At 37.4% G+C, this 13,037-nt stretch overlaps 2 protein-coding genes and 1 long non-coding RNA gene across 9 annotated transcripts in view; 1 reads left to right on the top strand and 2 right to left on the bottom strand.

Annotated features, from left to right (window-relative positions):
* LOC103719541 (cis-3-alkyl-4-alkyloxetan-2-one decarboxylase) overlaps window positions 1-9,149 on the bottom strand; it is a 32,394-nt gene extending 23,245 nt beyond the window's left edge. For 3 of the 5 annotated variants that reach the window (XR_003387985.2, XR_605999.4, XM_008808832.4), the window contains exons 1-2: window positions 8,727-9,140; window positions 5,294-5,369 (exon numbers count right to left, since the gene is read on the bottom strand). Coding sequence is in view for 3 of the 5 variants with exons in the window: in XM_008808832.4 (XP_008807054.2) it covers window positions 5,294-5,369; window positions 8,727-9,032 (382 nt within the window). In the remaining 2 variants the exon portion in view is untranslated. Of the gene's footprint in view, window positions 1-5,293; window positions 5,370-8,726 lie in introns of all 5 variants that reach the window. The other 2 variants (XM_026809410.2, XM_026809409.2) reach the window with 2 other exon arrangements.
* On the top strand, window positions 1,516-4,479 carry LOC120112379. The gene is made up of 2 exons (XR_005513875.1): window positions 1,516-1,907; window positions 2,222-4,479. It is a non-coding gene; the product is annotated as an uncharacterized LOC120112379 (long non-coding RNA).
* A 2,338-nt stretch (window positions 9,150-11,487) lies between the features above and the next one.
* Window positions 11,488-13,037, bottom strand: part of LOC103719542 — a 45,594-nt gene continuing 44,044 nt past the window's right edge. For 2 of the 3 annotated variants that reach the window (XM_008808834.3, XM_008808833.3), the window contains exon 6: window positions 11,488-13,015. In XM_008808834.3, coding sequence (XP_008807056.2) covers window positions 12,044-13,015 — 972 coding nt within the window. In that variant the 3' untranslated portion in view covers window positions 11,488-12,043. The remainder of the gene's footprint in view (window positions 13,016-13,037) is intronic. The other variant, XM_008808835.3, reaches the window with a different exon arrangement.

Here is a 13,037-nt window from a genome sequence, read left to right as displayed (position 1 = left end):
CAAAATTGTTGTTAAACAAATATTATATGAAAAAAAACAATGATAGAACAATCTAGCCATCATTTGATTTTGCTATGGACACAATTTCATAAATACATGTAAAGGATACTTATTACATAAAAAACATAATGTTATAAATTGTCTGGAAATATGCTAAAGTTGAATGGATACAAGATATTAATTATTAAATCTTCTTAGGAATACGATAATGCAATTGGATTCTGAGAAAGCATTAAGTAGCATTGCGTGCCAATGCAACGTCAACTTGACACCGGCATAGTATGTATTGCGCTGCATTATACCATGCTAATGCTTGGCATACACTAGCCTGTTTATAATTGCCTGGAAATATGCTAAAGTTGAATGGATACAAGATATTAGTTATTAAATCTTCTTAGGATATGATAATGCAAATGGATTTTGAGAAAGCATGTATCACGTGCCAATACAATGCCAACTTGGCACCGACATAGTATGTATTGCGCTGCATTATACCATGCTAATACTTGGCACACACTAGCTTGGCATGCAGTCGATGTCATTTTAGTGTGGTGCTAATAAAGGCACTAGCATGGTATGATGTATCATATCATATCAATTGTGCTAGTTGACACTTAAATTTATGGCATAAAGAACAACCAAGTATCATGATTAAAGAGTTTATTCACCAATATAAAGACTTAAATTCAATTTATTGTAGCAACAATAGATGATGATATTTTGATGTTACAATAAAATATGAGTGCATTCAAAAGAAGTATACGAATAAAAGAGAATTGAAAAGTGTAAGATAAAGTAACTAATATGAACAATCAATGTTTTAAATCCTACTGTGATGGGAAGTGCAATCGCCAATTGGTTCCATCACAACCAATGTTGGGAAGCGGCTATAGTGGAACCAATTGGCGATTGCACTTCCTATTTGGTTTTTCTTATCCTTATTTATGTAGTCTGATCATGGTGCGGACACTAGTCTTAGACCTTCGATCAGGCACGTGTATAGTCGCAGACACAGGAGGGCAGCCCATCCGGTGACACTTTGGCTGGGTAATAGCTTATGAACGAGAGCTTATTTGTTGGGTATTTGGGTCTTTCTTTTGTAGGGGTATTTTGGGGATTTGCTCTTGTCATGTTGCCTATATAAAGGCTGGTAAGGCTTGTTAATAGTTGGTTGAATGAAGAGAATTTTTCTTCCTTATTATTCTGAACAATATTCAAATAACAGAATCAGTCTATTGATATGAGTCCATTTGAGATTGTTTATGGATTTCGAGCTCGAAAACCTTTGCACCTTCTTCCCATGTCACCGCATGCTAGAGTCTCTGAGTCGGCCGAAGCATTCGCACATCATGTCCATTCATTACATCAAGAGATCAGTAGGCAAATTGAATAAAGTAATCTTCGTTATAAATTACAAGCAGATTTGCATAAACATGCTAAAGAATTTCATGTTGGCGACTATGTCATGATTCGTGTCAGACCCGAACGGTTCCCATCTAGAACCGCGAGAAAATTGCAGGCTCGTAGTGCAGGACCTTTTTAAATCTTGAAACGGGTAGGCCCAAATGCATATGTCATTGATCTTCCTTTTGATTACGACATTAGTTCCACTTTTAATATTAAGGACTTAGTTGCTTATATACCTCCTTTGCCTGTCCCGATGCCCCATTTGACACACCAACTCTGCCCCCACCAGATATGCCTGCCTTTGACCCTCACACTTCTCCTTTTCAACCCACACGGAAGGAGAAGATAAATACTATTTTAGATGAACAGATAATATCTACTACTGACGGAGGTATTCAGCATTTACTAGTCCGATGGAGGGACCGTCCAGAGTCTGATAGCACGTGAATTACTTGTGAGGAGCCAGCAGATCGATCCAGATCTTTTGGAGCACTATCAGAGTCGCTCGCTGTCCCACTTTTAATATTAAGGACTTAGTTGCTTATATACCTCCTTTGCCTGTCCCGATGCCCCATTTGACACACCAACTCTGGCCCCACCAAATATGCCTGCCTTTGACCCTCACACTTCTCCTTTTCAACCCACACGAAAGGAGAAGATAAATACTATTTTAGATGAACAGATAATATCTACTACTGACGGAGGTATTCAGCATTTACTAGTCCGATGGAGGGACCGTCCAGAGTCTGATAGCACGTGAATTACTTGTGAGGAGCCAGCAGATCGATCCAGATCTTTTGGAGCACTATCAGAGTCGCTCGCTGTCCCACTCGATGGAGTCGAGTTTCTCCCACCTCAGGAGAGTTGGTGCGAACACTGTCCTAGACCTTTGATCAAGCACGTGTATAGTCGCAGACGCAGGAGGGCAGCCCACCCGGTGACACTTTGGCTGGGTGATAGCTTATGAGAAAGAGAGTTTATTTGTTGGGTATTTGGGTCTTTTCTTCTGTAGGGGTATTTTGGGAATTTGCTCTTATCATGTTGCCTATATAAAGGCTGTTAGGGCTTGTTAACAATTGGTTGAATGAATAGAATTTTCCTTCCATATTGTTTTTGTTGGTGGATTCCAACACCTCGCTGGTGGATTCCGCGGGTTGAGTTCCTATTTGAATATTGTTCTGCATCACATCACTTCTAATTTGCTTTGATTGCAATTTAAATATGTAGCAGGATCCAAATTACGGATAGTGGCCTTTCGAGCTCTTCTTGGATTTCTTTCCAAATGCATTAAAAAAAGACTTGGTAGAGGATGTCCCCCTCCTTATGGACCAGCTACTCTCTAACCTGACAGGCTATCCATATGAATGTGATCTCCCTATTGCACTAGAGAGTTTTTATTGAATTGAGAGTGCTCAAACTCTGCCTATGCCTCATATCTCATCATGATACCATTGATCATAAGGATAACCTCTCGTAGATAAGCTGCCACCATGTCATCTGGATCAGAATCATGATAATTGTCATCCGAGTATATATGAACATATGACTGAGATACTTGATGATTTATCTTCCCTTCGAGCTTTGAAATTTATCTTTGCCCCTCTTTTTACAAGTGCTCCCTCGTCATCTTTTGAATATCTACAGGTACCTTGGAACATTTTTAACATCACTGAAGCCACCTGCTAGGTGCTACTTAAGTCGGGTGACACCACCTCCTTTATTATACTGCCAACAATAATTGCATTTCCACTGGTGCTAGAGGACTTCCCCATTTTTCCAACATGTCTCAAAATATTTTGGTTCTTCTATTTCTTACTATTAGGATCTATGTGGTCAGAAAGATTTATGCATTCCTATCCAATAACATATTTTAATCCTTTTCTAATTTTTTAAATATTTTCATTAAAAGTTATTTTTTAAATCATTGAAATTTTGAAAATAATCATTCATACATCTAAATTACCTGAGATGTATCTTAGTTTTCCTCAACTTTATGTTCATTAATATCCAAACTTTATCCAATTATCTAATAAATAATCATAATTTTATTTTATTATTTTAGATAATTATCAGAATTCATGATATGTACCTAGAAGTTGGCTTTAAGTTCCCTATACTTCCTCCACCATTTCCAACATTTAATATAAATTTTCTAATTTTAAAACTTTTAATTTAAATCATTGAAATTTTGAAAATAATCATTCGTGTATCTGAATTACTTGAGGATGCACCTTAACTCTTCTCAACATTCTAGATAATTAACAAAATTCACGATAAGTATTACTTGTTCCATCCTTTTCGACATTTAATATATTTTTTAAATACTTACTATAAAATTAATTCAAAGATCATCAAATTCTAAAAATTAAATTTGCAGAAGGTTCTTTGTTTGAAATTTATCCAATATATACAATAATTAAGTAGCATGTGTGACAAAATAATCTAAACATGCTATATATTTTCTTGCATAATATTTCTTCTATTATTTGATAATTATTTTTTTAAAAAATTGATCTCATAAATAATAAAATATTTATTGAGAAAATAAAAAATTACAATCTTGCAGCTTGATTCTTACCCTATATCATATTACAATTTCATGCCAAACAAAAGAAAAATTATCATGATTGCTTCTAATTTATCATGACTAGATTCTAGATTAGAGATGACTAAGAGCTTGCTGGTATGCAAGATAGTGGCGACTAGTATCCCTGAATTTCCAACATAGCACTTCTTCCCTTCCTCTCCCTTTGTTTCCCTCATTCTCTTTTTCTTTCTCTAGGTTTCCGAGCATGGCGATGATGGGCATTAATGCTCTTGATGCCTAAATAGAGGCAGAGGCATGTGGGATCTAGTTCCAATTTTATTTGGAAAAAATAAACTCCATCATGTGCAGCATTCCTAACCTCATTATTTCTTTTTTTAGCACCAAGGAATCCAGTACTTTGGATTGGACCCACATTAATTAAAATAAAAAAGGAAAAACTAATAGAGCGTGCCTCTCGGCCTTTTTGCTTGCGACTTGAGCTAGAGGGCAGAGATCACTTTTCACCTCCCAAAATCTCCTCATTCGCTCCTAAGATACCCACACTAGTTAAAAACAAAAAAAGGAAAAAGGGCAAAGCCAGAGCATTCCTCAACTGATAGAGACAGCTTATCTCCCTCTTCGTGCTGCCTCGCCAGGCATCTGACACCGGCATCAGCACCCACTCTCCTTTCTCTTCACCTCCAATGCATATGGAGGATGCTAGCCGCCAACCATTCATCATCCTCCTCTCTCCTATTTCTTCCTCTAGTGCATGTCGAAGAAAGCCGCTCTTGCTGAATCAAACTCAAAGATGCTATTGCAAGTTGCAACCTTGCAAGGTCATAAGGATCCCTCACAAGAAGAGATAAGTAGGAAGAAGGGTAGATCCAGTTATCTCACTCGTGATCCTGGTGAGTCCCGAGCAGGACATGCATAGGACAGGTAGGATAGGAGGATCCCGAAGGGATAAGGGTTCTCATCCCTGACCTAAATCCCAATTTCTCATAGGAATGGGTCAGGACGTGCGGCACGCTCCTTGTCCCATTAGGACCTAAAACACTAGTTTAAGCTTCCTTAGGTTATAGAATACCAATGAAAGTTTGATGGATGATATGCTAACCGACGTGCATTTTTCCTATTTAAATGATTCATAGTTTATCCAAATGAACTTAACTATATATGACCTTGCTAACCATAAAAAGGATATAAATGTGAAAACTATGAAAGAGATAAGATTTTATAAATTCTAGTACTAAAAAAATGAATACATACAGCAAGTTATTGCAATCTGCTTTACAAAATAAATGCTAGCATCTTACTACTTATGAAAATATTGTTATTCAGCACAAGAAAAATTACCTGTTTCTCTCACAAACCAACGAAATTTTCCAGATTTGACATAAGAGCCATACTCCTTACCTTTGTCTTCTATCCTCTAGATTCAACAATATACAACATAGCACGGTAACAACAGTTAGGTCATTAAGTGTCAGGAAATTGGCAGGAAACAGCAACTAACTCTAAATTATTATGCCACTGACTCCAAAATATAAGATAGCACAGGATAAGAAAGTACTTTGCTGGTTGAGATATGAACACCTCTGCAATGCCAAATATGAATGATCTTAGAAGAACAAGAAGAAGTTTTTTATCAAGCCACGGAAAAGGATTGTGTACTTATTGAGTACTCCTACTGACTTATTCTTACAAACTAGCTGAATACATTTTAAAGGTATACTCAGAATAAAGAAGTCTGGCATGAAGTATAGAGATACAAAATGTACCTAACCTTTGCCCTTATGTTTGCCATTTATTTCCTTGGGACAAGATAATCTCCACATTACACTCTTAAGCAAAAAGGTTAATGCATCCAAACATGTCAAAAGACCATCAACATTTCAAAGAAAATTATGTAAAGATCACTTAGAACACAAATGAACTGCTGAGTGTCACAAATTTGCAAGTCCATGTACAGCTACAGGTTCCTATGACTGTGAGAATAACACATTGTTCATGGTAGTCAACCAACTGCCTTGAAACATGGCAATGTATTATGTCTCTCATGCTGTTCACCTGTACATTTATTTTATCCTTTTACTTTTTACAAATTTTTTTTGACCCATACAAGAATCAAATGTCAACATTCCATGTTCTCATCTACAATGTCCATTTTCAGCACTCATTTTAAAAGCACGTCATATATAATGTCCATTTTCAGCACTCATTTTAAAAGCACGTCATATCTCCAAGGGGCACACTGAACATTGACACAACTTGCAATCTAGCTCTTTACTCTATCACATTTCTGTCATCGTATAGTCTATAGCAAGACCTAATTGTGTTTCATATGCAGCACTGTTTGAAGAAAAAGATGTAAAAAAGTTATGCTAAACTAGTATCGGGTGCCATACTGGTTTGACTGATGCAGTACACACTGGTTTGGTAGCGTACCAACATTTGGATGTTTTGGCATACTTATGACAAAAGACCTCGCCCGAAAAAACAACCTGGAAGGTATTATATGGATTACTCGATCTTGTATAAGTATCCAGATCTACCCAGTGCATTGCTGATATGGTACTAAATACATGTCTGCATGGATCTTCACATACTCTCCCTGTTTAAGCCCTAGCGTCCTCGCTAGGCTAAAAGTTCAAATCTATTTAAATCTAATTATAAGTACCACAAACCAATCATAAATACCACGATTAGTGTATAGTCAGCCCAAATGGGCCTGTGCTGCAGGGTCTTACTCCACATAAGTCATGGATTAGCTCCACTCCGATACCATTTGAACATCACACCCCCAGCCCGAATTCACAAGCCAAGGATGCGATAACTGATGCATCGTGATATCATAACTCAAGCAACGAAATAAATTTAAATAACTAAAGTTCAAATTTTAAATTAAACAACCAAAAATCCAACAATATCCAAAGTTTTACATCAACTTGTAAGGCACCCTAATCTATGATAAAGAAGTCAAAACTCTACCTTCAATCACTCTCTCATAGCAATACCCCATATGCCAAACTAGTTCTCTAAATCCGTAAAATAGTAGAATATCAAATAATGAGCTAGACAACCAAGTAAGCAATGAACACTTTAACTAGATAAATCAGACAATAAGATAAATAATAGTTTTTATAAAAATAAGTACATGGAATATATCAAATCTAGACATGCAGCGTTATTAGAACTTCATACACGTAAATTCAAGTTCACGTTCATGAATTCAATTTTTGCAAAATATCAAGTTTATCTCGTCAGCCATAAACTATGACCACATTATCCCTATGGTAGGATTCTTTTTACAACACTGCAATTCTTTTGTAGTAATTCAAGATTAATAATATGCCAACATTTAACCATTGGTGAGGTCATTTGCCAAAATTTAACACATATTTGTGGGGTCCTTGTGCCAGCATGCCATCCCGTTTGTAGTGTACATCCTTCAAGACTAAACAAGGGCCAATATTTAACCCCTATTGGCGGGGTCCTTAACGTAGTTCGGCTAATAGTTGAAAACCATCTCGAATCAAAATTGTTTTCAAAAAAAATATACTTCATGTTCTACTTCGAGAAATACATAAAACTAAGGTCCGCCGATGGACAGGTCGGTGCAGAACCATACCATACCGACATACGATATACTTGGATAAACCGGCACATCCAATTTTTTTATAGAGTTTTTTAAGTTGATTTAATTGGTAATCAATCTTTTTGAACTTTTTCAATGATTTTAAGTCTAATTTAATATTTTTTTTGATATTTTTGATATTTTTTAATGTTTCTATGATCCCAGTTTAACCTAAATAATGCATCTTATTATTTTAAAATGATACAAGTCATAAAATGATTAGTGAGATTTTGCATGTTTCATATTATTGCAATTTCTTTCAACAAAAGAATGAAAAAGGTTTTATATTTGATCCTAATTTTCATTCCTAAAGCTTCCAAACTCCAAAGTAATATTCCAAATATTATTCCCAGCATTTGTTGACCAATGGGCAAGGTTGTAAACCCACATGCAACTTCCTAATAGAATTTTTTGAAAAGTTCTTCAAGCAATTTTAGGCCTAAAATGCTATCAGGACCCAGCAGTATGGAGAACCCTTCCACTGACTGGGATCAATGACAGCCGTCTTGTACTAAGTGCATCAAATATGTATCTCCAACTTTTGCTTTGTCCTGGGCCCCACTCGGAATGGTTACTGGACAAGAGTGTGTTTAGTTCAAGATTATTATTAAAACTCCTCAGGGACCGCCGCCAATTTAGGGCCCTCCAGTCCATTATTAGAGGAGTAGTAAGAATCTTTAAACACCAAAAGATTAAGATAAAAAAAGGGGCGGGTCCCTTTTATGCATGCATCTCCATACAAGTGGAGCCTGGAAAGATCAAACCAATTGCCAGCCACCTGGCCTGCCCTTTTCTTTAATAGTAATCTCCGCAGTCCGCACTTTTCTATTAAGTTCTTCCTTGCATGTGATCATATGCTAACCATGTCTACAGAATTTTATATCTTGACATTCCTTTCTATATTTACCACTTAAATTCTAATGTTTTCTAATAACTCATATCCAATTTTTTAAAATAATTAATTTCCATTTTTTATCCATAAGTTCCAAGAAAACAGTCCTGATGAAACCGCGATACTCTCAAGCATCTATATCTCGTCATTTTACTAATAAGATCACTCCAAACACAGAAATCTTTTCTTATTGCATTGCAAAGAAGGCGGACAAGGAGGAAAAATTCAGAAAAAGGGCCGAGGGATAAATATGACATTACATAGAGCATCTGGCCGACGTTGCCATCCTCGGCAGGGGATTCTGGGAGCTGGATCGCGCTACGGCTTGAGGGATTGTCGGTGACAAAGCCAAAGGGGTTGAAGGAGGGCCGGTCATCCTCCCCTCCCTTCCCCTTCTTCTCATCATTGCTGCCGTTAACAATCACCGCGACTCTTCTTCTTGTCCCACAGAGGAGTCCCCACGCCTTCGGGCCGTCGAGGGAAGCCGCCGAGCTCTTCTTGGTGGAGACGGGGAAGGCGAGAGGAGAAGGGCGAGAGGAGGGGGAGTAGATCAGTGGGGAAGCCATGTTCCTCGAGGTGGTGATGGATATTAGAAGCCAAGAATTGGTATTGGACCGTTGGTTTTCTGGGTTGCCAACGGATAGTTTTTACTTTCGAGTCTGATCGGACAGCTGGCTTTTGAGTGGATACCGAATGACAGTTGGATCGTGGTGAGTTGCGGCTGGGAGAAGCAAGGGCCACCACCCACCCAAGCTGGCTCTTTTTTTTTTCCGCCTTGTGATGTAAGGCTATCCGATATCTCGGATATCCTAATTGGGGCCAAGTAACGAAACAGACCGAGACATTAACCCTCAAAAAGAAATGGACCGAGATATTCGTTTTCATATGTGATAATCCCTTCTTTATCATAAAGCCTATATCCAGATGACATATACTTTATCATGGTATCTGGAAAGTAAGTCTTATGAAATAAAACACTCTCCTTTTTCATGAAATATGTTTTCTTACAATCAAATTTAGTAAATATATACCAATTTCTACTATTAAAAGCAAACTCCTGAATGGTGCCTGAAGCTCAACTTAGGAGGGCAATCAAACCACCTCTAAAATTTCTCACCCCTTCTATTCCATCCGAGGGTAAGTTTTGCCTGAGGACGACATATTATACAATAATTTTAATACTGCTACTAAGAAAGCTAAATTTAAAGAATGATGGCATCTAGTCCTAGTGTCCTAGGAAATGCAGAATTTAAGAGAATTAGTGGTTCAGCTAGAATCTATCCATACTGACACCATTGCAAATCTTAACTAGAACAATAATTTTATTCGGAATATATTACCTTAAGAGTAACAAGAATCAGGTGAAATACTTAGTAGACCCACATTTGGTGAATGCACTTCCCCACTTTCAACAGATAGTATCAACAATAAAGCAAGAGATACAGTGAGCTGCTACAGCGCCCAATCCAACCCTCTAATTGACAAACATGCACCATCCTTTATCTCATTCAATGGTGGAGACAGTCACAGTTATAGATGGAAAAAGGGGAGAGGATGTCACAATCTCATACCAGACTAACCTGTGAAACAGGAAATCTATCTGAAGCCGTTCCAATAAAATTAACCGTGATAAAGCCTTGTTTGGTTGTCAAGAGTAGAGATGAGGAATGGTTTTTTATTTTTCCTTGGAAATCAATTCCTAGTAATCCTCAAGAGAGATTGACTCTAATTTGTGTTTTGGATGAGACCACCTATAGACAGTAAAGGGTATGGGGAGATCGAAAATATCACACTAGAGTAACATGTGAAAAAATGGCTCATAGGAATCACCAATCCTGTTCCCAGAAAATCCATTCATAGGAATCGCCAACAGTGATTGATTTTGATTCTGTATTTGGGTAAGTTTAGAAAACCTCCAAAGAATGAAGTATCTCCAACGAATGAAAGCCAGGTAACATAACATACAACAATACTAATTTTAATATAATACAGCTGTGTAATAATATTATTATATTATATTTAAAAACAATAGTTTGTATGAGGAATAGCATAAACATTCTTTTTTTTTTTTTTTTTTTTTTTTTTTTTTTTTGCTGAAAACGGGTTCTCATACAGTACGTGTACGAATACATCCAATAAAGTCAAAAAACACTAGCTCACGGAGAGCCAGTGGCAACTCTCCCTCCCCCAACCAAAAGGTGTACCCTGAATGATGAGCCGCGAAGGCAGCCACCCAGTCAGTTGCCCCATTGGCTTCTCTGAATACATGCTTGGCCTGGATGGCCACCCCAACCCTACACATCATCCCAATATCCCGAACCAAGGGGTGGTCTAAGCCCTCACCCCTCAGCCCCGCCCGGATCCAGCTGATGACTGTAGCCGAGTCGCCCTCCAAGAATAGCATAAACATTCTTGATATGGTAATATTAATATTGATTTTATAAGGACATATTAATCATTTATTATAATATTATATAGTTAATACTGTTAATACATATAATGTAAAATATTTAATAACATTAATCTTACTATAACAAATATAAAAATATAAATGTTACAATATTTTCATAATATTATTAATAAAATATCATAAACTATAAAATTAATATATAATATAAAACTTTAATATTGAGAATATAATACCGTCGTAATATCGAATATGAATATAATGAATACTAACATAAAATAAAAAATTATATAATAAATAATATTTATATAATAAGATATATATTATATTATTGAATATGCTTTTATTCAATATATACTTAATATAACACATATAATATATATATATATAAAAATCTTTTTCTTATTATTCATGCACATATCCAAGACTAGGAAAAATAATAACCAAGCCATGCTTCAGAATGGGCTTATCCTTTTTATACGTATCTAATACCTACCGGAATCAGCGTTTCAATGTCCATGTGACGTAAGTAATATTGATGCACATTTCCACCTCCCAATTCTGAGACCAAATGTGGCCTAAGGAAGAAACATCTCTGTTGAATAACTCTAGTCTGAGATGGCGAAAAAATTTGTGATTATATGCAGAATAAAAGTATTCAGCATCCACTGAAAAGTATAGCTTAGGAAGCATCTATCTTACATGCTCAACATCCTGAGTCACTTGCACATTGCAATTACCCATGATTATAGCAGTCCATAAAATTGACATCCAGGATGCCATTATAGGTGCACTGCACAATCATAGGACTGCCTTACGATCACTGCAGCAAAAGTGCATGATCTTGCCAACACCCCTGGACACCATTTCATCTTACAAGAATGGCACAAACATTACAAGATTGCCTAAACCAATATGAACATAACATGGATGAGACTGACGGATACACTAGTTTTTCTAAACATGACATAAACTTCTAAAACATCACTATCCAACTTCAAACCAACTGTGAATTTAGAACCAGACTACAAGCAGGATCCAGCCTTGCAAAGCTTTGCAATTCATAAAGGCTCAGCTACAAGATACTTATCTGCACCAACTGCCAACGGTTAACATGGTGATCTACTGAGTCATGATGATCTATAACTTTACAAAACCACAAGTTTGATATCAGGGCCTTCGCGATCTCCAATCAGCATTTGATTGTGGCGGTTTGATACCAAACTTTCTATTCCCTGGCCTCAAGGAATGGTCTGTATTGGGAATCAAGGGAGGCCTTTGTCTCGAGTGAACAAATTTGGTGGTTGGTCTTGTTTGAACTGGTGCTGCAGCAGGATTGTTGCTGGCAGGGCATGGGCCCAATATTCCAAGTTGAAACCCTTGACAAAATCCTTGACCTTTTGGTGGACAGAGAGATGCTGGGGATGGAGCATTAAGTGAGGGCTGTGGCGCTGCAATCTCTGAGGTTGGTTTAAGTACCGGCAAAGGCAGTTTGGTTGTCGAGCTTGGTGGTGGTTGGTTTGGGTGCTCTAGATCAGATGGGCACCACTCAGGCATGTCATCATCATCATCCCAGTGATTCTTTCTTAAAAATCTGCAATTAGAACTCGGGCTAACTGAATCCTTATTGGTTTCAAAGGTGCATGGTTGCATCAATAACTCGGAGGTCTGAGCTGCAGGCTTGTTTTCTGAGACAAAACTTTCAAATTTTGCTGGCAAGGTGATTCCTTGATAGGGATTAAGGGGTTCACCAGGAAATGATGACGATGGTGATATTCGTATAGATCCTCTTGGCTTCACACTAGGCAATTCATGAAGTGTGGCCTCACCTGCATTCTTGGCCATTTGGATAGGGAGTTGTTTGTCGTTGAACAAAGGAGCATCTTGCATATGATCAGACTGAAGATATCTGCTAGCTGAGGTTTCTGGTACTCCACATGCAGAATTGAAGTCAAATTCTGGTAAGTCGTCATCAACATCAGTTCCAGGAGCTCTATTCCGAGCTTTTGACAGCCATGGAGGTGGTATAGGAAGAGCAGGTACTCTTGGGTCAATACTTGGAGCAGCTTGCTTTGGTTCTGCCACATGCCTCAAAGGAATCTCAACCTTGGGTATGGGTTCATTAGGTTCCTGCAAAGGGGGCTAAGGACATTTTTCTGAAATA

Source organism: Phoenix dactylifera, chromosome 1, assembly GCF_009389715.1.
Source record: "Phoenix dactylifera cultivar Barhee BC4 chromosome 1, palm_55x_up_171113_PBpolish2nd_filt_p, whole genome shotgun sequence".
Lineage (NCBI taxonomy): Eukaryota > Viridiplantae > Streptophyta > Magnoliopsida > Arecales > Arecaceae > Phoenix > Phoenix dactylifera.
This window is presented reverse-complemented; position numbering and strand designations above follow the sequence as displayed.